The sequence below is a fragment of the Oryx dammah genome, unplaced genomic scaffold, assembly GCF_014754425.2.
Source record: "Oryx dammah isolate SB20612 unplaced genomic scaffold, SCBI_Odam_1.1 HiC_scaffold_9, whole genome shotgun sequence".
Lineage (NCBI taxonomy): Eukaryota > Metazoa > Chordata > Mammalia > Artiodactyla > Bovidae > Oryx > Oryx dammah.
In genome coordinates, this window is record NW_024070193.1 from 38,319,668 (window position 1) to 38,345,143 (window position 25,476).

The 25,476-nt window shown below is 41.3% G+C and overlaps 1 protein-coding gene across 1 annotated transcript in view; it reads right to left on the reverse strand.

The window, feature by feature from the left end:
* Positions 1–17,633: 17,633 nt before the first annotated feature.
* Positions 17,634–25,476, reverse strand: part of SUMF1 (sulfatase modifying factor 1) — a 101,573-nt gene continuing 93,730 nt past the window's right edge. Inside the window, exon 9 of the mRNA XM_040245979.1 lies at positions 17,634–18,741. Within this exon, the coding sequence (XP_040101913.1) occupies positions 18,631–18,741 (111 nt within the window). The 3' untranslated portion in view covers positions 17,634–18,630. The remainder of the gene's footprint in view (positions 18,742–25,476) is intronic.

Sequence of the window (25,476 nt, forward strand, 5' to 3'; positions counted from 1 at the left end):
TCTTGCCTGGGAAATTCCATGGACAGAGCATCCTGGCGGGCTACAGTCCATGGGGTCGCAGAGTCAGACACAACTGAGCAACTAACACTTTCACTTTCAAAGCTGTCATAAGAAAAAGAAAGAAGATATGGGTGCCTCTCACATGGAAACTGGTAACCTGTAACTCTGAACTCTCAGGAATAAGCACTCTCAGAACCCAGGGAAATGCTTCTCCACTTGCTTTATTCATGTCCTCAAAACAAAACATCTAATGTGATTACATTATACTACATCTAATGTGATTTTTTTGTGGCCATCACCACTATCAGAGATAGACTCTGCTCATAAGGCAGCAAGATTTTAAACAGTAGGAGTACTTAGTTCGGTAAGAACATGGATAGATTAATTGTCAGATCTTTCCTCTCAACATGAATGCAATGCTTAAATAACAAAGTATGGTTTCCTTGTAGTATTGCATATCAATCTTCTTGTTTCTCTCTCGGTTTGTCGTGCCAGTGGTTTGTGTGATTTCTTACAAATTAGCACAGTATGCATTATAGTTGCACATGGAGGCAAATATTTTGTAATTCATACTACTTTTAAATTTGCAGCTGTGTGTGTCTAGAAGTTTGATATCAGTTCTTCACATTATATGGTTCTTCTCATTTTTCTCATTAAAGAGATACTTAAAATGACAACATAAGTGATAGCAGTTTATGTGATGAACTTAACATCTTTTTCTACAATGATAATTCATCAGATATAATATCATTAAATGTTTGGACATGATAAGTAAATTTCATAATTTATTTTCAACTCTTGTTTCAGCACAGTGAAGCTTTCTCAAACTTAATTTAAAAAAGACTATCGAAGAGCTACACTGACTCAAAAAAGATGTGTCTCATTTGGCATCACTGTTAACAGGACATCAACCATGTGAAAATCCTATTTATAATAGCACAATTTATGATTTTACTGAAAGGAAGATAAGAAAAATTGATCCTTTAGAATAATTATGTAAAAAATTATGAATCACACAGGTCATTATTTTATTATCCATCCAAGCATTGCCAACTCAACTTGATGCCAGGAATGAACAAGGATAATTGAAAGTGAAAGTGAAAGTTGCTCAGTTGTGTCCGATTCTTTGGGACCCCATAGACTATATAGTCCATGGAATTCTCCAAGCCATGGACTATATAGTCCATGGAATTCTGCAATGGGTAGCCTTTCCCTTCTCCAGGGGATCTTCCCAACCCAGGGATGGAACCCAGGTCTCCCACATTGCAGGTGGATTCTTTACCAGCTGAGCCACAAGGGAAGTCCAAGGATAATTAAATTTCATCATATATGATATTTTGCCAACTTCAGTCATATAAAAACCCATAACTTTATACATGATGTCTATTCTTGTGGTTATGAAGACATTTTTGTCAAACTGGACTTATAAATTTTAAATATTTCGACATATTGCCTATGGTTCTTCCACAAGCTGTCCTGGCCTTGATGCTCATAAAAGAGGGAAGGAATTGGCTCCCCCACCTAGGTTGTTATGGGACTCACAGAAAATAGTGGATTTATATAGGCTGTAAACTACCATATAAATTTGGTTATCATTACAGGCATATTTCTGAGTTTACACTGTGCTACACCGAACCAAACACATGCATATTATATTATCACAGTCAAGATTCATTTAGATTCCATATAATGGTAAGTCTCTCTTGGTGGTAAATGTTGTGGAAGTATTAGAATAAGTTCCCAAAGGAGATCTGTTAATCAATTAATTAAAAGAATATTTGTCTTTGATCATTTAATTACAGCCAAATTATGAAAAGTATGTGAAGAACATCCTTGGAGTTTACTTTTACTTTTAGATAATTGCTTTACAACGTTGAGGTGGTCTCTGCCATACATCAGCGTGAATCAGTCATAATCATATATAGCTATCTCCTTCCTCTTGAAACTCCATCCCCACTCCATTCCACCCCTCTAGTTCATCATCCCTTTTACTTTATAATTATTTGGAATTTCCCTGAGATGATAAAAAGCCTTGCTCTCTTTGTATATATTGTTATTCAGTTAATGGCATTACTTTTTGCCTCACTGCCCAAAACTACAAGTCATCTGTGACTCTTCCTCCTCTTCCCCATAAATAATCAGTCACCAAGTGCTATACATTCCCTGCCCTATGCATCTCTCAAATCTATTGTTTTGCCCCAATATTGCATTCCAGGCATCCGTCATTTCTTCTCAGCCACAGCCTCTCTGCCTCCAGCCTCACCATCCCCACAGGGCATCCTCTGCCTTCAAACCCTTCGATGACTTCTTATCACACTCAGGATAGAGCCCAAAGAGCTCAAAGTGACCAGATGGCCCCTGCCTCCCTCTCCACCTCATCTCTCACTCATCTTTCTCTGAGGTCCAACTTGAAAAGCCATGCTCTCTCTTGTCCTCCCCTTCCCTCCTGGAAGAAGCTTAAAGTAGCAGGTTGCTTAACTTTACCTTCAGAGGGCACTAGAAGGTGTGTGTGATTTTACTTTAAGTTGTTCTTACCTTCAGAGGGCATTGGAAGGGTGTGTGTGTGTGTGTGTGTGTGTGTTTGTGTGTGTGTGTGTGATTTTACTTTAAATTGTTCTTACCTTTGCCTTTTTTGCAGAATACTCTGGATTGTCTTTTTGGATACTGTTGGTATTCTTATACTCCATCTCCCAGGCTACCTGTTTACAAGGCTCCCAGGCAGCTAAAGTAACAGGAGAGCCGCAATTCTATTTCCCTGTCTCTTCTTCCTTCCTTCCCTCCTACTCCTGTTTTGGTCTGTGCCTAGCCATCACTTCCATCAGCCTGCTGTCTCCTTGTCATTCATCTTCCTCCAACCACCTGCCCAGCCTTGTCCTCATTGCCAAGTCTCCACGGTTGAACTGGGAAAATATAAATTATCTGATGTACCTCAATACTATCCCTGCTGTGTACTTCGATTAGTCTTCTGGTTTAGACATATTCAATGTGCCCTGTATACAGGACAGCCAATTAAAAAGGGCTGACGCCACTAATTCCAACCCCGCATGGCCCATGTCCTCTGCTCACCATGTGCCCCTCCGACCAGACAACCCTCCCCCCACCCTCCACCCCCAGACCACTCTGTCTTTTTCTAATCTACCACTACCTCTAGGCATTTGTGCAGAGTAGGTAGATACAGCAAAGTGCTTCCAAACAAACCTGAAATGTATTTGCCTAGCCTGTATTAAACATAATTTAAAAGCAGAGACGTTACTTTGCAAACAAAGGTCCATCTAGTCAAGGCTATGGTTTATCCAGTGGTCACGTTTGGATGTGAAAGTTGGACTGTGAAGAAAGCTGAGTGCTGAAGAATTGATGCTTTTGAACCGTGGTGTTGGAGAAGACTCTTGAGAGTCCCTTGGACTGCAAGGAGATCCAATTAGTCCATTCTGAAGGAGATCAGTCCTGGGTGGTCTTTGGAAGGACTGATGCTGAGGCTGAAACTCCAATACTTTGGCCACCTCATGCAAAGAGTTGACTTATTGGAAAAGACCCTGATGCTGGGAGGGATTGGGGGCAGGAGGAGAAGGGGGCGACAGAAGATGAGATGGCTGGATGGCTGACGGACGTGAGTCTGAGTGAACTCCGGGAGATGGTGAGGGACAGGGAGGCCTGGCGTGCTGCGATTCATGGGCTCACAAGAGTCAGACACGACTGAGCGACTGAACTGAACTGAACTGAACTGAATCCCCTCAATTAGAACTTCCATTTACCCTCACAGCAAAGTGGGTTTGTTTTTGTTGTTTATTTTGGAAGTGTCTGTCTCCTGTTTCTCCTGTCTTCCCCAACTCTTAAAAATAACTTCTTTCTCCTTTCCTTTCCAGTAACCAGTCTACCTCTTTCCCACTCCCCCAACTGTACACTCATTGGAATGCATTCTCACCTCCGTCAAGTGTGGAAATTAAGGATGGTTTCGAGACTAATCTTTGATCTTTGGCAAACCCCAGACCCTCCCAGTACCCTACCTTTCTCTGCAGAAATTGCTCCCAAATTTTTGACTAGTTTACAACCATTCTGGCTACTAAATTGTTGATCTTTTTGGTTTAGTAAGAGGATTTTACGATCAACTGATACTTACTACCACAACCTTTTCTGAAAGAGAAGGTGCAGGGAAGGTGGAGAGGGGCACATATAATCTCTTAAAATATCTCAGCAGTTCTTAAAATGAAATCAGTGTAGCTTTATAAACAACCTGACACTTGGTCTTATTTTTCTTCCCTAAGATGAGCACTTGGGAAGTAGTTCTGGCTGATCCACCCAGTCACCTAAACACTTCTGTTATTCAGTCATTCACTGATTCCTCAGAAATCAAGTTATCTAGTGTGTGCTGGGTGGCGTGAGGTCAAGTCCCTGAACTCATATTTAACTCAGCAAAAGTTTCCAAGCACCTACTATGCTACATTTTGGAGAAACAGAGACCAAAAGCAATCTTCATTCTCAAAGCATGTACAGTCCAATAAAAGAAAAAAATAAGAGTGAGAGGGTCTCAACTGAAAGATCTACATATTATGTCTATACCTCATAGGTCTTCAACACTTTGATGTGTGTGTGTGTGTGCAAATTTGACATTTGTATCAATTTCTCATTATGATACCAGACAGAAATAGGTTTTCTAAAATTTAGGAAACTTATAAGGCTAAAGGCAAGGGAGACTTTTTGGCAACTATCATTTGAAATGGTTTAAAGTATAACAAGCATTCATTAGGCATTCGTTACTGGACAGCAATCCAGTGAAGTCACATTTTTTTCCCTTTTAAAGAAAACCTTTTTTTTTTTTTTAACTAATACACCTATACTTTCATAGCTGGTTTGGTTAGACACCTTGTTCACCTACTCCATCACTGCCATAAAACATCTATGGTGATAACAAATGTTATTCACACTTTTTTTTTAAGAGGAAATTCAGTTAGAATTCTCCAATTGCAGTTTTACCTTATTTGTTTATAAACAGTGCCACTCTGAGGACATACAAAGCAGTAAGTAATCATTTATCCCTTATCACAAAGCCAATTTGATTATTAGAATCTTACAGACATTATGGGACATAAAAACTCCAAACCTCCACGTTCATACTGCAAAACCCACAGGCCCCAAGAGAGAAAGCACATGCCAAGGGTAACCAAAAAGCCACAAACCAACAAGGAGTTGCTAGCAGGCCAACTTTAGGTCATCAATGCAAATTTCAAAAACTGAGGTCATTTGGCTCTTTCTACATTTATAAACATTTATAAAAACACTTACTACATACCAGCTATCATTTTGGTGCTTCAGTACTATGGAAAGCCTTCTGTTGTTACTGTTTTTAAAAGCAAAAGCTACTGCTTAGTTTTGTTTCCCTGGCTTCGCCTCTGTGTTTACTTCACCAGGGACCCCAGTCACAGAATTCCAGAGGGAAGGGTCCCTCCTTGTGAAATGAGGGCTCTGCTATAGGTCTGTGCCAAGGCAGGTGCACACGTTTCCTCCCAACTTGTCTGTGTCATTCAGAAGGAAGCCAAAAAACAGAGCCTAAATCAGAAGCATTTATCAGCTGCCAATGTTTCCACCAAGATGGACACAAGAGTGACTCCTTGGAGCAATGCTCCTTATCTACAGTCTCAGGCAGAATTTCCTGACAGCCGTCACTACTCCTTTTCCCTACAGGAGAACTGATACACTTCAAGCCTTCATCTTACAGATAACGCAACTAAAGCTTACCTCTGGGGGTAAGCAGCCGCAGAGGTGAGAATGGGGATTTGAAAAAGTAAGTAATCCCAGGCCTCACTAGAGCCCTATTCACTCAGTCTTCTGGGACAAGGGCTCAGGAAAGTGCATTTGTGACAACTCTCGGGAGTACTTCTAACACAACAAGCCAGGCGTAGCATAGGGACCAGCTCTGAGGATATCAGATGGAGTAGGGAGATGGGAAATACAAAGCTGCTGAGACTCGATAACAGGCAAGGTTTCTGACCTTCAGGCTATGAGTTAAACTTTAAACTTTCAGGGGCCTGTAAGGTCTGAAGCATCCCAACCAAGCCATATATAAGAAAGGTCAGAATTAATAACTCAGAGATGGGGTCCAGATCACCAAACCACAAGGAGGAAAATAACACAGTAATTACAGGCAGTAAAGAGGTCACTGTGGATTGTGGGCAGGGGTAGGGAGTGGAAACAATTTACTCCTCAATACTGATTTCATTAACAGTGAATCACTTTTGCAGACTGGACTCATTTGCAATCATAATTGGACCGATCACATAACCCGGGGTTATATTTCAGCCACAGAGAGTGAGGAATGCTGCAATGGTGAGGCCAGATGAAGACCTCAGTTTGATTTCATTCATCACCCTCTGACAACTAGGTCTGACTCCTACAGGAGAATTTTCCTACACTGAGCTACCTTGGTTGTTCTCAGATTTGTTGTAGGATTAAAAAAAAAAAAAACTGTACTGAAAAGCTGCAGCTTCACTGTGTGTGAGAACACAGATTGCGACAGCCTTTTGGAGGGCTGTCAATATCCATCAGAATTTAAAATAACCATAAGCTCTGATACAGGAGTTAAGACTCCTAGGAATTTATCCTATAGAATCTATCTGCACAAACTGACAGAGATATAAGTAGGCATAAACAGTTTTATTGGAACATTTTTTAACAATAGAAACTGAAAATAATCCAAAATATTCATCAATAAGGGAATGCTTAAATAAATTAAGTCAGCTATTTAAAAAGAGCTAGATCTATACAGTACTTTCATGGGGCATGCAAAACATGTAAAATGAATAGCATTGATAATATGACTCCATTTTGTTTCATAAAAACCAAATATAAGTTGAATACATTGTGTATGATTCCTATGTGCCTCTATGTATTGGGTTGGCCAAAAAGTTCGGTTGGGTATTTTCAAAAACCTGACTGACCTTTTTGGCCAACCTAATACATACTGATGGTCATCTGTACTCAATGTCTGCCAACAGACATATGTATAATATGTGCTTGTAAATGCATACAAAAAGTCTGGAAAGATACACTTACTGTTCATAATAGTTACCTCCTAGCACAGATTTGGGAGAAGGCACTGGCACCCTACTCCAGTACTCTTACCTGGAAAATCCCATGGATGGAGGAGCCTGATAGGCTGTGGTCCATGGGGTCGCAAACGGTCGGACATGACTGAGCGACTTCACTTTCACTTTTCACTTTCATGCACCGGAGAAGGAAATGGCAACCCACTCCATTGTTCTTGCCTGGAGAATCCCAGGGACAGAGGAGCCTGGTAGGCTGCCATCTGTGGGGTCACACAGAGTTGGACACAACTGAGTGACTTAGCAGCAGCAGCAGCAGCACAGATTTGACCAGAATTCACAGAATGAAGGACACTTTGCATGTTTTTCAGCGCCTCTAGTTTTACCCAATGCATTTTATTGCTCTTATAATTTTAAAAAAATAAAGGTTTTTCTAATGGAACTTGATGGACTTATTCAGTTCAGTTCAGTCGCTCAGTCGTGTCCGACTCTTTGCGACCCCATGAATCGCAGCACGCCAGGCCTCCCTGTCCATCACCAACTCCTGGAGTTCACTCAGACTCACGTCCATTGAGTCAGTGATGCCATCCAGCCATCTCATCCTCTGTCGTCCCCTTCTCCTCCTGCCCCCAATCCCTCCCAGCATCAGTCTTTTCCAATGAGTCAACTCTTTGCATGAGGTAGCCGACTTATTAATAAGATACTTACTAATAAAGGCAGTAGAAATTCGGAAACTAATCAGAGTAATAAGATGAGAGATCATTCTAAAACCCCTCCTCCCTTCCAAAGGTTCTCATCTCCACCAGCTCTTTAAAAAGCACAAGACTGGATAGGACAAATACTTCAGATAAATTTTTCCTATGGAATAAACATTTGCACCTTCTTCTTTATCTTTTCCCGCTTGCCTCCCCAAATCCACAGTACCCCTCAATGAAAGGTTCTCCAACTTTAGGGATCATTTGTACAAAAACAGCAAAAACCAAAACCAATCTGGCCACTAGAGGGGGAACATTACATATAAAACCATTTCAAGTTGCCATGCATGGAGGTACCAGGGCTGGCTCCAAAAGAGACCAACGCTAATAGCCCAGAAGGAGTAATCAACATGATTCACCCCTTGGCTTGCCTAATATATCCTGGAGCAAGAGTTTGTTAATAAATACAAAACTACAAAAGTGAATGTGGTTTCCACATTAATGAGGTTTTTTTTTTGTTTCCTCCCCACCAAACTGAATATTTACAAATGTTCTGGAACAGAAGAAAATGCTAAGTTGGAAGCTGTCCTGAAACCACGTCTTAAGAAACAATACCCAGTTTCCAGTCCCTTGGCAAAGTAGGGGTAGTGAGTAAGAAACCCACAAAGACCAGGGAATTGACTCTTATCAAAGAAGTCCTCCCATATACTTTTTCAGAGAGCTATTTAACAAGCATGGTGCAGGACCCTTTTCCTTTCGCTCTTCACACATGATCTCAGTCGTCTTATCAGATGTAATTTTTTCATAAATTTGAGCTTGGTATGAATGAGCTGATAATGCACCCTTTGATCTTCATTATTTCCAGCAGATGAATGTTTCCCACACTCAGCCTTCTCCTACCTCACCCCTAAAAATTCACTTCTTTATGGAAAGATAATCACTTTGTAAAAACAAGCAGCACACTTTGGGAAAGAAAAGGATGTGAAGAAAAACATGTAGTCCTAACCTTGGAAGTCTCATTGCCATACTGAAAATGATGTAAAGCCGGTAAAGATTTGCAAGCAGATCACCCTATACTGGGGTTTCCCTGGTAGCTCAGCTGGTAAAGAATCCACCTGCAATGTGGGAGACCTGGGTTCAATCCCTAGGTTGGAAAGATCCCCTGGAGGAGGGCATGGCCAACCCACTTCAATATTCTTGCCTGCAGAATCTCCATGGAGAGAGGAGCCTGGCAGGCTACAGTCTATGGGGTTGCAGAGTCCAACGTAACTAAGCACAGAACAGCACCCTATACTGACGTTTTTAACATTCCTGCCTTAATTCTACCTTTTCTAAAAGTATTTCCATTTAATCTTCAAAATCTGAAAAACAAACTGGTTAAGGAACTCGCCTACAGTCACATATCAAGCAACCAGTCGGAGAACAATTTAAACTGAGACAGTCTGGCTCCAGGGTCATCCTTAACTACTGTCATTTGTAACTACTAAGCCATTCCACCTCCTCTATCTTTGCCTTTTTTCTCCTTGAGGCTACCTTTCGCCCCAGTAATCTCCCCTCCTCAATCCACCCCTCCCCACCCCAAACTTAATTTAAAACCATGGATCTAGTGATGTGGTAGAGAGAACTGAAGTCACAAAAAGGGTGTGAGTCCTGGTCCTGCTTCATTCAGCTATGTCACCTGGATGCCTCGCAAACACCGAGTCCTAGCTTCCTAAGTGCACGGTGGGAATACTAACCAAAAATAACCAAAATAATTGCTTCTTCCCAAGATCATCTGCAGATCAAATTAGATCATGTACATAAAACAACTGGCATAGTATCTGGCTAAGGAGTACCTAAAACTATTGACTGGAAAACAAACCAGGCAAGAAGGTAGAACCATCACAATTTACAGCACAACAAAGATGAATTCCACCAGGAGAAAGTCAGCTATTTCACGAAAGGAACACTGAGACCTTCCTCAATTGCTTATGAAACCACCACCATCGGAGGCAGCAGGCAGTTGGCAGGCAGGGTCCCAAGACCCTTGAGCAGAGGCTGCAAGAGTGGGGGAACTTACACTGTGTGTACCTGATATTCCAAAGCCTGTCTGGGGAGTTCTATTGATACATCAGAGTGATTCTGACCACAGGGTGGTACAGAGCCGTCCACGCAGAACTGCCTCTCAGGAGCCAACTCCATTATCAGCATCTCTGTGGAAATGTGACAGCCCGTGGTGGGGCTACCTGCCTGTGCTCCTCCCCAAAGCCTCCTCTTTCTGACCTTTCCAGGTGGCTGCTTCAAGTAAATCACTGGTGGGTCTTCATAGAGCCAGGGCAGCAAATTCTCCTCTGCATTTACTAGGTATCCCAGAATGAAGAGGAAGGAAGCGCTTCTTAACAGATTGTTTTACTTTCTCTTGTGGCCATTTACACTCAGTTCTTCTGGACTGTCCTCTGAAGAGATAGAGAAGGGCTGCTCATTATTCCCAAGACAGACTCAATCACCATCAGATCTCACTTTTCTCCTGGATCAGCAGCCTTTAAATTTTTTGCTCTCAGGACCCCTTCGTGTGCAAAGTCACTTGAGTCATGTCCCACTCTTTGTGACCCTATGGAACATAGCTCACCAGGCTCCTCTGTCCATGGGGATTCTCCAGGCAAGAATACTGGAGTGGGTTGCCATGCCCTCCTCCAGGGAATCTTCCTGACTCAGGGATGGAACTTGCATCTCATGTTTCCTGCATTGGCAGGTGGGTTCTTTACCACTAGCACTACCCGGGAAGCCCCAGGATCCCTCACATGCTTATGACTGAAGACTGCAAAGAGTTTTTGCTATTTGGGTCAGAGCTAACATTTAGTACATTAAAAATTAAGACTGGAAGCATTTTTAAACACAAAACTACACAAGCTCATATTCTATGAGCCATTAGGCTGTACATCCTTAAGTCTCTGGAAAAGCCCCCTGTACACTCATGAGACAATGAGAATAAAAAAGGCAAATCACATCTTAGTATTATTATGAAGATAGATTTGATTCAACTCCCTGAAAGAGGTCCAGAGGCTGTGTTTCAAGAGTTGCTGTTCTCAAAACCTGTAACACCAATCCCTATACACACTGTGAAACCCTAAACTGTTCTTTGAGCGTGGTTTTGAATTTAAAAAAAAACTTATAAAGTTAAAACTTATAAGTTATAAGTTAAACTTAAAACTTATAAAGTTAGAATCTACATCCTGGACCAATAATTTCAGAGAAGAATTAAGCAAAAAGAAATAATTCAAATGACTTAGTAGAATTACCTAAACAACTATTCTCTAAAACTGGCATGTAAATTAACATTAAAGACATCACAGAAAACATTAACAGGCTGACCAGATTTATTATGAGCCAACAGACCGCCCTCCTTTTTCTGTTTTCTTTCTAATTATTGCTATGCTAACAAATGACATTTTCATTGGTACTAAACCTGCCAGAGGTTCTTCGTGAGGTAGCTTGAAGAGGAAAAGCTTCAGAATTATACAATCTATGTAGCAATAAGCAGATCTAATATTTTTCCTTTAAAGAGAAGTTTGAGGAACAGATGGACCACACACTATCAGAATATTTTCAAATTCAAGTATTGGGTTGGCCAAAAACTTCACTCCAGTGTTTCCATAATATCATACTGAAAAACCTCAACAAATTTTTTTCGGCCAACCTAGAATTAACAGAACTTTGGAGGTCATTCATGTCAGTTTTTTCCCTGTGTTTTAATATTTGAGATAGAGGTCAAGTTCTGCTTTTAAATTCAGCCTCTTTGTTTTCTCCTTCTTGGCCCTCTGTTTTCCTCTCTGAACTTTGCTCTCTGTTCTAAGCTCAAACCCAGGACTGACCGGGACAGTCTGGCGGTACCTTCCTGCTCCTCCGATCCTAACTATCATACTCACTAGAAACAAGTACCAATAGTCAGGGAGTTTGGGATGGACATGTACACACAGCTATATTCCAAATGGATACCCAACAAGGACTTACTGTGTAGCAGAGGGAACTTTACTCAGTGTTACGTGTCAGCCTGGATGGGAGCGGTGTTTGAAGGAGAACGGATATGTGTATATGTACAGCCGAGTCCCTTCACCGTTCACCTGAAACTACCAAAGCATTGTTATTGGGCTATACTCCAATACAAAATTAAAAGTTTAAAGTTTGAAAAAAAGAAACAAGTACCCAACAAGCATTTACCCAAGTAATTTCTACTAAACGCTTTATTTTTGCATTATTTCATCTCTCCTCACAACCGCAAGAGGTAGGTGCTATTACCATCCCCATTTTACCTGAGAAGATGTTTCCTGTCTGAAGGTCGCAAGGTGAGTAGGTGGAGGGGCAAGGAAACGATCCCAGATAATCTGATTTTAGTGCTCTCTTCACACAATGCTAAGGGCTTTTTTTTTTTTTTTTTAAGACTTACTTTGATGTGGACCATTTTAAAGTATTTATTGAATTTGTTACAATATTGTTTCTGGTTTGTTTTTGTTTTTTGTTTGTTTTTTTTTTTTGGCCATGAGGCATGAGGGATCTCAGCTCCCCAGCCAGGGATTGAACCTGCAGCCCCTGTATTGGAAGGCAAAGTCTTAACTACTGGACGGCCAGGGAGGTCCCTAAATTGCCTTTTAAAGATGATAATGGAGGAGAGGAAAAGGGCATCCTTCCATGTCATTTAAAAGTAAATAAATTAAATTTCATTTGACAAGTTCTCTGTCTGGAGCAGAGAAAAACTGTGGCCTTCAGAAAAGCAATCACAAAAGGCCCCTCTTTACAGGCACCAGACTAAACGCAGGTAAACCTTTGATCAGCACCACCTGACAAGGAAAGCTTATCTCTGGTCCCCTGATTGATTGTCAGCTGGTTTCACTTTCCCCGTTATTGTTGATTCAGAGCTACTAATGTTACCCTGATGAGGTGCCACATTGACATGCTAGAAAAGGGTTACTCTGATGGGCCTTCCATTTCCTCACCAAAGAAAACAAGGAGTTTGTCAAGCATGGCCCAGACTCAGGCGTGGGACAGAACCCTACTCGACCTTCAGTGACCCTGAAATGGAATCGCCTTTTTTTCTGACAATGGTGACTAATTCCAAAGGTCCAACCAGCTTTCTCATAATGGTGACTGCGGGGTCAATTACCATTTGGGGGCAGATTAGAATCTGATCTGAAGCTGAAAAATTCCACCCCCTTGGTGCTAATCCCTCCAACTTTCCAATCCTAAATAGGGCAAGCTTCAGAAAAGGGCCTTTCTTATTTTACAGTCTACCTGAGTATTATCTGTAATGATTCTGCTTAATCAAAAAATTAATTAAACTCCTGCTTTAATGGTCTAAACACAAGAGTCAGAGGAAGGAATGAGTTCTGGCCTGCGGCCAGTGCTCCATCAGAGGCTCCTGGAGGTTAATAATTTCCACGGTGTTTCAAGCACATGAAACAACTAAGGCCAGCTTTTCACTAATACTATGACTGATTCTGGCAAAACCTATAAAAAAAAGGCCTACTCTGGGGTAGTTTGTTTTACAGACAATTAAATTTTAATAAATGAAACCAATAGTTAAGAAACTGACATTTCTTCTATTCTCTGATATTAGTCTGAACACTTATTAATAAGTGCCAAAGTTAATGAAAATGAATTGTTGATAGCACTGCTGAGATTGTCTGTGGCTGTTAGATGATTTTAGGTGGGGTGGGGTGGGGATGGAGGGGAGCGGTTTCCTAAGGCAGGGGTCCCCAACCCTGGGGCGGCAGATCTGTTAGGAACTGGGCCACACAGCAGGAGGTGATCAGCGGCTGGGTGAGCGAAGCTTCATCTCTATTTACAGCTGTTCCCCATCACTTGCATTACTGCCTGAGCTCCACCTCCTGTCAGATCAGCAGCAGTATAATAAATGTAATCTGTTTAAATCATTCCAAAACCATCTCTGCCCCCTCACTTCCATCTAGGGAAAAACTGTCTTCCTCAAAACTGGTCCCTGTTGCCAAAAAGGTTTGGGACCACTGTCCTAGGACATTTCTAGATAAGATGATGACCTGGGGCAAACCACTGCCCGTTCTCAAACTTGGACATTTCTAACTGGTATGTTACTTACTTGCTTGATCAGTCTTTTTTCAGAAAGAAATATATGACATTTTTGTGCTGTGTGAAATTAATCAACTTTTCATAATTTCAGTTGACAACTGGCACCCCACAGGCTGAATCTGGGCACAGAAGTAATTTATTAGGTCCTACAGTATTTTTTTTTTTTAAATCTGAATTAGTTGCCAAAGTTAAAAACTCAGACTTCACATGAAAATGCACATAGTCAGGTACCCTCAGAAACTGGACGATCCAGCAAGTTTTGGCTCACATTTCTGTACCGCAGTCACAGGAGGGCAGAGCAGTGACAGCAACATTAAGAATGGGCACCGCTCGGCCTGCTTCTTATCTGCCCCCTGTTCCCTCAAGAGCCAGGCTCTGTACCTCCTGTGACTGCCTAATAGCCAGACTGCAAGTTAACTCCCTGATGAGAAATACTGCCAACAGTAAGGTAAGTATCTGTTAGAGAGAAGGAGGAAGAAATGCAAGCAAAATATCATTTTATAAAGAAAAAATAAATCCCATCCTAGTCTCTTGTATGAAATTCCCGAAGTCTCAGAACAGAAAACATCATATTTCCATGTTTTTTTCTCCCCCCAAAATACTCCTTTCATTAAGTCAACTACAGATTTTACCACATACAACAATTCTATCTGTAGCTTGACAACATGATCTGTTTTGAAAAGGTGATCAGCAACAGGCCTAGAATCCAGTGGAAAACAGAATTAACCAACACATTAGCTTAGAGCTACTACCCCACACTATCCCAGCCCAAATCAACACTTACTGAAGCATATAGCATCTCTGAATCTTTGATTTCTTCTTTTCCTAAAGGGTCATACGGACAATAGGGATACTTTGTCAAAAAAAAAAAAAAAAAGTGGGGAGGGAGAGGTAAATGAAGAAAACAACAGTGTCTACATTGATGTAGGTCTGTATTTCACTTAAGTTATAGGCTGAACCACACAGAGTTTGAGGCCTCTATGTAATTTGATGTTTTCCAATAAAGAAAAGCTGAAACTCCAGTACTTTGGCCACCTCATGCAAAGAGTTGACTCATTGGAAAAGACTCTGATGCTGGGAGGGATTGGGGGCAGGAGGAGAAGGGGACGACAGAGAATGAAATGGCTGATGACTGATGTGACTCTGAGTGAACTCCGGGAGTTGGTGATGGACAAGGAAGCCTGTCATGCTGCGATTCACGGGGTCGCAAAGAGTCAGACACGAATGAGCAACTGAACTGAACTGAAATAAAGAAATGCCACTCTTGATCACGACAACCATAGCTCCCCTTCACCTACCACCTTCTAACCATGTTTACAAAGCTTTAAAAAGAAGATAAGACTTGCTCCTAACTCAATCCCTCATGTATATCCCTGAGAACAAATTAAGGTTGTCCAGAATTCAGGACCAAAGCAGATTTGAGAAACAATCTTAAAATTGCCGTATGCTTCAAAGGAGCAAAAAACTGAACTAGAAACACAGACCCAATATATGAACTCCTGAGGAAAAAAAACAAAAACAACAACAAAAGCAGAATTTTCAATACTGGTATTGACACATCAGCCAAGCAGTCTGCTCTGCAATGATGAATATTTCTTAGAAGCAGAAATAGCTCTTCAGTGATCAGTAAACAGAAATTGGAAGATGGTAGACTGTAAAAGTCATGTTGGGGTGTGTGTTATTTGAAATGTGTTTTGAAACAATTGGGGTAAACTTTCTTGCAATTTAATAGAAAACTAAAGCAGTATATGAAGATCTCAAAAAAAATAATTTTTTAATCCAATGGAAGCACAAGTAGTGGTTTATTTAGTGGCTTCAAAATTGCTAAAATTTGCCCTATGTTAATTAAACTCTGAAAATCTGACAGTTCAAATGAAGATACTACAAAAATACTGCTTCTCCCACCCCCACCAATCTTAAAAAGACTGATGGAAAAGTCTAAACCACAATCAGATCTTTACTTCTGACACAAGTGGTCTGTTAAAAGAGCAAATGCCAGACATCCCTGGTTGTCCAGTGGTTGAGAGTCCACCTGCCAATGCTGGAGTCCATATGCCAAGGGGCAACTGAGCCAGCTCACCACAACTACTGAGTCCATGAGCCGCAACTACTGAACTGGCACGCCCTCGAGCCTGTGTCCTAGCAATGAGAGAAGCCACTGCAGTGAGACGCCCCACCTACCACAACAAAGAGGAGGCTCAACTCACCGCAGCTAGAGAAAGACTGAGTACAGCAATGAAGACCCAGCGCAGTAAAAAATAAAAATAAATAATAATTTTTAAAAGTAAATGTGATTAAAAATTTACATCTTGGAGAAGAAAGATGGAGGAACCCCACGGCTTAAGGTGGCAAAGGACTGACGGGTTGTGATGCTGCCTACAGATGTGAGTGCAAGTTTAACTGATAGTTACAGGATAGTTACTATTTCTGTTTGTGCTCCGGTTACAAGGTTCCTTAAGATTAGAGTTGTCTGCCCCACCTTTATTTTTCCCTTTCACTCCCTATTTTTCACATGCGATTTTGCAGAAGGTGAGGCATTTCAGGAACACATATATGGAATTAAAGCTGCAGTTATTATACTACAATCTTGGTCTGTTTATAAATCAACATGCAATTTTATAATGCATAGTGGCCATGGCTATCTGTAGTCTGGTGCACTCTGTAGCTGGTAACTTAAAGTGGTGAGTGAAAGTCAGAATATGGAAGTGGATAGCCTGTTCCTTCTCAAGGGGATCTTCCCGACCCAGGAATCAAACCCGGGTCTCCTGCATTGCAGGTGAATTCTTTACCAACTGAGCTATCAGGGAAGCCTTAGTAACTTGGAAGTGTGGTTCTTAAATGAAGGATTTGTTAGGATTTTGTTTTAATGCTTTCTAACATTCTGCTACTGCTAAAAATGCAATTCTAAAGACTAAGCCAAAACACACCTCAAAATATTTATGCCATATAACATTAATTACCAAGAGAAGAATCTAAAATATACACACTAAAAGTATAACCATGTGAAAAATCCAAGCAGGTGGGAGGTAATAAGTAAAAACAAAAACTGTGCTTGACTAGTGGTGGCTTCAAGAATAAAATACCTTATTTCCTCTATTAGCTTTTTTGATGAAGCAAATGCTTTTTGTTTGTTTTGCCTGAATTAATCATCACTTGATGAAAGTCTGTAAAGAAACATTTTATATCCACAAAGTGACAGATTAACAAATGTGGACAAACACCCCAGCAACATGACTATTTTTCAAGATAAACATTTTAACATTAAGAGGCTAGGCACAAAAGTTGCAGTCAAGAGTTGGCTGAACCCTTCAGAATATTATTTGACTTAGTTTTTGAATAACCAACATCAAGATGAGCCTTTCCTTTCAAATAATAGACTAAAAATGAATTTGAGGTCTTCAAAGAATGGGGAATCAGGCTGGGATCCTGATGACAGAGATCTCTGGTTGAAGCCATTGCTGTGAAACAAGGTGCTTTCCCTGCCTGTGAAGCACCTGTCAGTTTTTACAGGATGGGAGTCACTGTACTTTGGAGTCAAAGTCACTTGACTTTGTCTCATCTACTAAGGATGAAGAAGCAAGGTCATAATGAGGTTCCTGGCAGAACAGCCTTGTGTTTTGGAATAAACACTCCCACAAATTATTCCCATATCAACGTTATCAAGCAGCTAATTGATGTGAAAGTTTTCTAGCAAACAAAACACATGCATATCTAAAAAACTTTTTACATTAAAAAACAGGTACATCTCACATCGCACAAAGTCATTTTTTAAAAAGAAGACATTAATAGAGTGAAATAGAAAAGGAACCAATGAGAGGGAAGGCTGATTTAGCAGATACCAGTTTATTCGACATAGTGCATGATCCAAAGCATGGGATACTCCACAGACAACAGGATTTCCTACATCCCTATTACAAAATACTGGATACCTTGAATACAGTTGATTCAAGGTTCTGCTCCTTTTCTCCTACATCTAGAATTAAACAGGTTTCTCTGTGTAACACACAGTTCACATTCACCGAAGGCTTTGGGGAGAGGGGGAAAATAGGGCTTACAGCTGCCCCCCAAACCAAAGGCACTTAATGTTAAAAGATAAAGCACAGTAGAGTCACCCCACAGACATTCCTGCATGTTCCGATGGCTGAACTTGAGCGCGCCATCACTGGCCCAAGTGGGATTCATCATAACAATGTAAAGACACTGATTTCCTTGAAAAAGCAAAGTGCAGTATGAATATAAAGACTCATCCCCACCACCCCACCCCATTCTTTTCTGAAAATAATACATAAGAGAACAACTATTTTACATGATTAGTATCACCCGAGGTTCACACATGGGGAAAAAATAGCTAAAAAATCATCTGTCATAAATTCTCACTATGAAATCACAATAGAATCTGATATATCCAGAGGATCTGTGAGTCGGCAGTGAGCCTCAGACATCACGCTGTGCGGATGAACTCACTGGACAGATGAACTCACTGAGGCCCTGGAAGGTCAACAGTGGTACCCTGGGGTCTATCCCCATGGGCAGACCCTGGGTAGAACACAGGCCTCCTGAAGCCTAGCTCAGGATGCCCTCCACCTCCTTCCTCTTTAAAACACTTTCAAAAGTAACACATGAAACACATCACACAATAAAGCGCACGTGCCGATGCAGGTCAGCGATTTGGTCTCGCCATTCGGTTCCTTTGGCCACTGGGCAGGTATGTAACCCACCTTGGTGTGGGAATTCTTCACACCAGGTTGTTCAGCCTTCTGAGGGAAGCCGCATGCAGAGTAGACACGACTGCTCAGATTCGGGAAGGCTCTTTTTGGCTCTTAGCCCATGGTGGGCAGGTGGTCAGCTGCACAACGGAATCCCAGATTCGAAGCGGAGCTGTCGGGTGTGTTCTGGCTTCGAGCAGCACAGCGATACCTGTAGCAGTAAGACTTTGCAGAGAAAACCAGACAGGTGAGTGCTCTTGGACTCTCGATTAAAGGCTCTTAACTGTCAGATTCATGTGGTAACCAACTACCAGCTATGGAGAGTTATGCCAACTTGTAAACAGTGCCTCCCCTATAGGCACCCACCCCATGCATATGGAATATGTAGGTTTCCAAAAAGGTACCACATTTAGAGCTCACCAATGTCCTTTACATTATAAACTTGACACAGATATAATACAAAGATGTTGCTATCAACATTACTTAGAATAGTCAAAAACCATGAAACAAGTACTGGTTACTTAAGTTGGGGCACATCCAGAAGTTGGACTAAAAGTAGCCACTCAAAAGCATGTTTTCATGGAACATTTAATGACACAGGAATGTCTCAGGATACAATGTTAAATGAAAAAGTTAGGATACGAAACCATATATGTAGTGTGATCTCAATCTAGATCATCATGTATGCCAAAGAAAAACAGATTGAAAGATTCAAAATGCACCAGAATCTGAATGGTATCTGTGTGAGTCACTCAGTCGTGTCCGACTCTTTGAGACTCCATGGATTGTAGCCTGCCAGGCTTCTCTGTCCATGGGATTCTCTAGGCAAGAATACTGGAGTGGGTTATCATTTCCTTCTTCCGGGGTTCTTCTCAACCCAGAAATTGAACCTGGGTCTCCTGCCTTGCAGGCAGGTTCTTTACTGACTGAGCTATGAGGGAAACCCTCAGGCTTGTTGAGTTTCAAATTTCTGATAATAAGTACTACTTTAATAATTTGAAAAGTTATGTTTACATTTAGAATAGTATTTGCCATGAAACCAAGTAATAAAGCTAAATGGCAATTGAGACAACATTAATTAAGAACAACATTAAGATACAACTTAATATACAGCAAGTTGGCAAAAATTAAATTGCAAACCCAGGAACATCAAGAGTAGGAAATGCTGTGAAAAACCCTTTTTCTTAATACATTGCTTTTGGTGTTTAAATCACAATAACTCATAAAGCTATATATTTTTGTGTGGGGGATTTGTTTTGTATTGTTTTATAAGTGCAGACTATGATATATATATATACAAACACATACAGACATCAAGTTCTCCAACCAAAGTTCAAGTCAGCTTCATCACATATTTTTATTCACATTTGATTATAATAGCACAGGGGAACTAAATGAGTTACCCTAGATGACACATTTGTTCAAAGAAGTAGAATTCAAACCCATATCTAACTGTGGTGTGCTTGCTTCCCTAGCAAGATGGAAAGGTATATCACATCTCATGCTTCTTTCCCATCCCTGATAAATTCTCCTACATGTGCACAGATACTCACAAGTAAGAGAGTCTAACATATTCCTGGCCACCTACTAGATATTCAGTGAATAACCACAAGATGAGTTGATTCAAACACTTCAAAAGCTTCCATATTCCAAAAATAACCATGCAAGGAACTCTTAGGTCCTAAGATTATGCTTTAATCCAAAATAACAGAGAATGAAAATAAACTAGGTACCTGATGTTTGAAAAGCATCAACTCTGAGTGAACCCTGTGAAATTAAAGTCCCTGCTGCTGGTTAAAGAAACTGAGCAAAGAATCATTTAGTGCATACTCTGGAATTCATGAAGGAGAGATAATTTGTGGAGGGGAAAATAGGTCAGCATGATAAAAGTGGTTCCCCCCCTCCCTTAATTCTTATTATTCTCCTTTCTCTCACAAAAGTTGAATGTTTCTAATCTTCATAAAAATTATCTCTAAAAGCTGACAAAGAAATTGGAACCCTTCTCTGGAGCACTTCTACCATAGAAAGAAAAAAACAAAAGACATGCTTTTCTTTTACAGATAGTGAAACAATAGCAACCAATTTTCTCATTTTCCCCACCACCAGCGAGGAATATAACACTATTACCAATATTCAGGCAGGCAGAGGGACAATGAATAAAAAGTATGCTTGAAATAATGAAAAAGTTGATGGCATCTGCTACGACCTGTGACTGGGATGCAGTGGCGCCTCCAAACTGACCAGAGGTGACCATGCAGGAAGACACAGCAGAAGCTCTGCTATGTGCAGGCCTTACTCTTTGGGCTGCTGTGAAGCAAAGCGCTTTGGGATTTCTAGAATCGAGATCCTGTGGACAATGCAGGGCCCCATGCTCCCACTGTCTGTGGTGGATTCCACACTGAAGCAAGAATGCAGTTCAGGGGGAGGCAGGCAGTCAAATAGGGACAGTCATGTTCCAAAACTGTACCACTCATGACGAAAAAAAACAGTCAAGTGTTTCCTGACTGCCTTCAGCATACACTGTTTGGCTGGAGCTCACAGGCTTGTTGAGGAAACAATGATTACACGTCAAAAAGGCAAAACAGCCTGGGGTTAAAAGAATCTGAGGCTATTACTAATTCAGGGGAAGAAATGGTCGCTTGTGGATGTCTACATCTTTAGGAATGATTTTTGGAAGGCAGAACTTGGTCAGAGTGGGATTTATCTGAGGTCTTCTGGCTGGGGCTTCCCAAGTGGCTCAGTGATAAAGGACCTGCCTGTCAACGCAGGAGAGGCAGGTTCGATCCCTGAGTCAGGAAGATCCCTTGGAGAAGGAAATGGCAATTCACTTCAGTATTCTTGCCTTGTAAATTCCACGGATAGAGAAGCCTGGCAGGCTATAGTCCATGGGTCACAAAAGAGTTGGACACGACTTAGCAACTAAATAATAACAACTTCTGACTCGAGGATATAGAGAATACCTGGAGAACTCATTTAAATATCTGTTTCCAGGTCACAAAAACAGAGATTCCGATTCAGTAAGACTGGTCTGGGGTCCAAGAATCTGTATTTCTAACCAGCCTGTAGGTGCTGCTCATGCTATCGGCCCATGAACTACAGATTAAGTAGCACTGATTCATACGACTTAGAAAGGAGTAAAGAAGGTATGTTAAGTGGAGAAAACAATGATGTCAGAGGCATGAAAATGGAAAAATTCAGGTAAGTGAAGAGAACAGCAAAGCCATAGGCTGATGGTATCAGAGGACAGTTTATTTATTCATTAAATATTTGACAGTTTACCACAGGCTAGATGCTATTCTAGGCAAGAGGGGTACAATGCAGAACAAGACAGTTCAGTTCAGTTCAGTCGCTCAGTCATGTCTGACTCTTTGCAACCTCATGGACTGCAGCATGCCAGGCTTCCCTGTTCATCACCAACTCCTGGAGTTTACTCAAACTCATGTCCATCGAGTTGGTGATGCCATCCAACCATCTCATCCTCTGTTGTTCCCTTCCCCTCCTGCCTTCAGTCTTTCGCAGCATCAGGGTCTTTTCAAATGAGTCAGCTCTTTGCACCAGGTGGCCAAACTATTGGAGTTTCAGCTTCAACATCAGTCCTTCCAATGAACACTCAGGACTGATCTCTTTTAGGATGGACTGGCTGGATCTCCTTGCAGTCCAAGGCACTCTCAAGAGTCTTCTCCAACACCACAGTTCAAAAGCATCAATTCTTTGGCACTCAGCTTTCTGCACAGTCCAACTCTCACATCCATACATGACTACTGGAAAACCATAGCCTTGACTAGACGGACCTTTGTTGGCAAAGTAATGTCTCTGCTTTTGAATATGCTATCTAGGTTGGTCATAACTTTCCTTCCAAGGAGTAAGCATCTTTTAATTTCATGGCTGCAATCACCATCTGCAGTGATTTTGGAGTCCCCAAAAATGTCTGCCCATTTCCCCATCTATTTGCCATGATGTGATGGGACCAGATGCCATGATCTTAGTTTTCTGAATGTTGAGGTTAAGCCAACTTTTTCACTCTCTTCTTTCACTTTCATCAAGAGGCTCTTTAGTTCTTCTTCACTTTCTGCCATAAGGATGGTGTCATCTGCATATCTGAGATTATTGATATTTCTCCCGACAATCTTGATTACGGCTTGTGCTTCATCCAACCCAGCGTTTCTCATGATGTACTCTGCATATATGTTAAATAAGCACGATGACAATTAACAACCTTAATGTACTCCTTTTCCTATTTGGAACCAGTCTGTTGTTCCATGTCCAGTTCTAACTGTTGCTTCCTGACCTGCATACAGATTTCTCAAGAGGCAGGTCAGGTGGTCTGGTATTCCCACCTCTTTTAGAATTTTCCACAGTTTATTGTGATGCACACAGTCAAAGGCTTTGGCATAGTCAATAAAGCAGAAATAGATGTTTTTCTGGAACTCTCCTGCTTTTTCGATGATCCAGTAGATGTTAGCAATTTGATCTCTGGGTCCTCTGCTTTTTCTAAAACCAGCTTGGACATATGCAAGTTCACGGTTCATGTACTGTTGAAGCCTGGCTTGGAGAATTGTGAGCATTACTTTGCTAGCATGGGAGATGAGTGCAATTGTGTGGTAGTTTGAGCATTCTTTGGTATTGCCTTTCTTAGGGACTGGAATGAAAACTGACCTTTTCCAGTCCTGTGGCCATGCTGAGTTTTCCAAATTTGCTGGCATATTGAGTGCAGCACTTTCACAGCATCATCTTTTAGGATCTGAAATAGCTCAACTGGAATTCCATCACCGCCATCACCAGCTTTGTTCATAGTGATGCTTTCCAAGGCCCACTTGACTTCATATTCCAGGACATCTGGCTCTAGGTGAATGACCACACCATCATGGTTATCTGGGTCATGAAGATCTTTTTTGTATATTCTTGCCACCTCTTCTTAATATCTTCTACTTCTGTTAGGTCCCTACCATTTCTGTCCTTTATTGAGCCTATCTTTGCATGAAATGTTCCCCTGGTATCTCTAATTTTCTTGAAGAGATCTCTAGTCTTTCCCATTCTATTGTTTTCCTCTATTTCTTTCCACTGATCACTGAGGAAGGCTTTCTTATCTCTCCTTGCTATTCTTTGGAACTCTGCAGTCAAATGGGTATATCTTTCCTTTTCTCCTTTGCTTTGGCTTCTCTTCTTTTCACAGTTATTTGTAAGGCCTCCTCAGACAACCATTTTGCTTTTTTGCATTTCTTTGTCTTGGGGATGGTCTTGTTCCCTGTCTCCTGTAGTGTCACAAACCTCTGTCCATAGTTCTTCAGGAACTCTGTCTATCAGATCTAGTCTCTTGAATCGATTTCTCACTTCCACTGTATAATTGTTACAGAGTTGATTTAGGTCATACCTGAATGGTCTAGTGGTTTTCCCTACTTTCTTCGATTTAAGTCTAAATTTGGCAATAAAGGAGTTCATGATCTGAGCCACAGTCAGCTCCCAGTCTTCTTTTTGCTGACTGTAAAGAGCTTCTCCATCTTTGGCTACAAAGAATATAATCAATCTGATTTTGGTATTGACCATCTGGTGATGTTCATGTGTAGAGTCTTCTCTTGTGTTGTCGGAAGAGGGTGTTTGCTATGACCAGTACACTCTCTTAGCAGAACTCTGTTAGCCTTTTCCCTGCTTCATTCTGTACTCCAAGGCCAAATTTGCCTGTTACTCCAGGTAGGTCTTGACTTCCTACTTTTGCATTCCAATCCCCTATAATGAAAAGGACATCTTTTGGGGGTGTTAATTCTAGAAGGTCTTGTAGGTCTTCATTAGAACCTTTCAACTTCAGCTTCTTCAGCATTACTGGTCAGGGCACAGTCTTGGATTACCATTAATATTAAATGGTTGTCCTTGTAAATGATCAGAGATCATTCTGTCATTTTTGAGACTGCATCCAAGCATTGCATTTCGGACTCTTTTGTTTACTATGAGGGCTACTCCATTTCTTCTAAGGGATTCTTGACCACAGTAGTAGACATAATGGTCATCTGAGTTAAATTTACCCATTCCAGTCCATTTTAGTTCGCTGATTCCTAGAATGTTGACGTTCACTCTTGCCATCTCCTGTTTGATCACTTCCAATTTGCCTTGATTCATGGACCTAGCATTCCAGGTTCCTATGCAATATTGCTCTTTACAGCATCAGACCTTGCTTCCATCACCAGTCACATCCACACCTCGGTGTTGTTTTTGCTTTGGCTCCGTCTCTTCATTCTTTCTGGAGTTATTTTTCCCTGATCTCCAGTAGCATATTGGGCACCTCCCGACCTGGGGAGTTTATCTTTCAGTGTCCTATCTTTTTGCCTTTTCATACTGTTCATGGGGTTCTCAAGGCAGCAATACTGAAATGGTTTGCCATTTCCTTCTACCGTAGACCACATTTTGTCAGAACTCTCCATGATGACCCGTCCATCTTGGGCGGCCCTACACAGCACGGCCCATAGTTTCACTGAGTTAGACAAGGCTGTGGTCCATGTGATTAGATTGGTTAGTTTTCTGTGACTGTGGTTTTCAGTCTGTCTGCCCTCTGATGGAGAAGGATAGAGGCTTATTATGGAAGCTTCCTGATGGGATAGACTGACTGAGGGGGATACTGGGTCTTGTTTTGATGGGCAGGGCCATGCTCAGTAAATCTTTAATCCAATTTTCTGTTGATAATGTACCTGTTATCATGAAGCTGACATATTCAACAGAAAGTAAATAGTCATACAATAAATAAATCAATAAATTCAAGAGTGTTTCTGGCAGCGGTCAGCTTGGAAGAAAGTTAAATAGGGAGAGAGAACTAGGCATGACTGGGTGCTACTTAGATCAGGTGACCTGAGAAGGTCTCTCTGAGGAGGCGCAGTGGGAGCTGAGCTGCCTAGAGATTTACAGAATGAGAATTCCAATGACTGGTACAGAGAAGGAAAATGATAAAAAGCAGGAAGCACGGGTGGATAAATA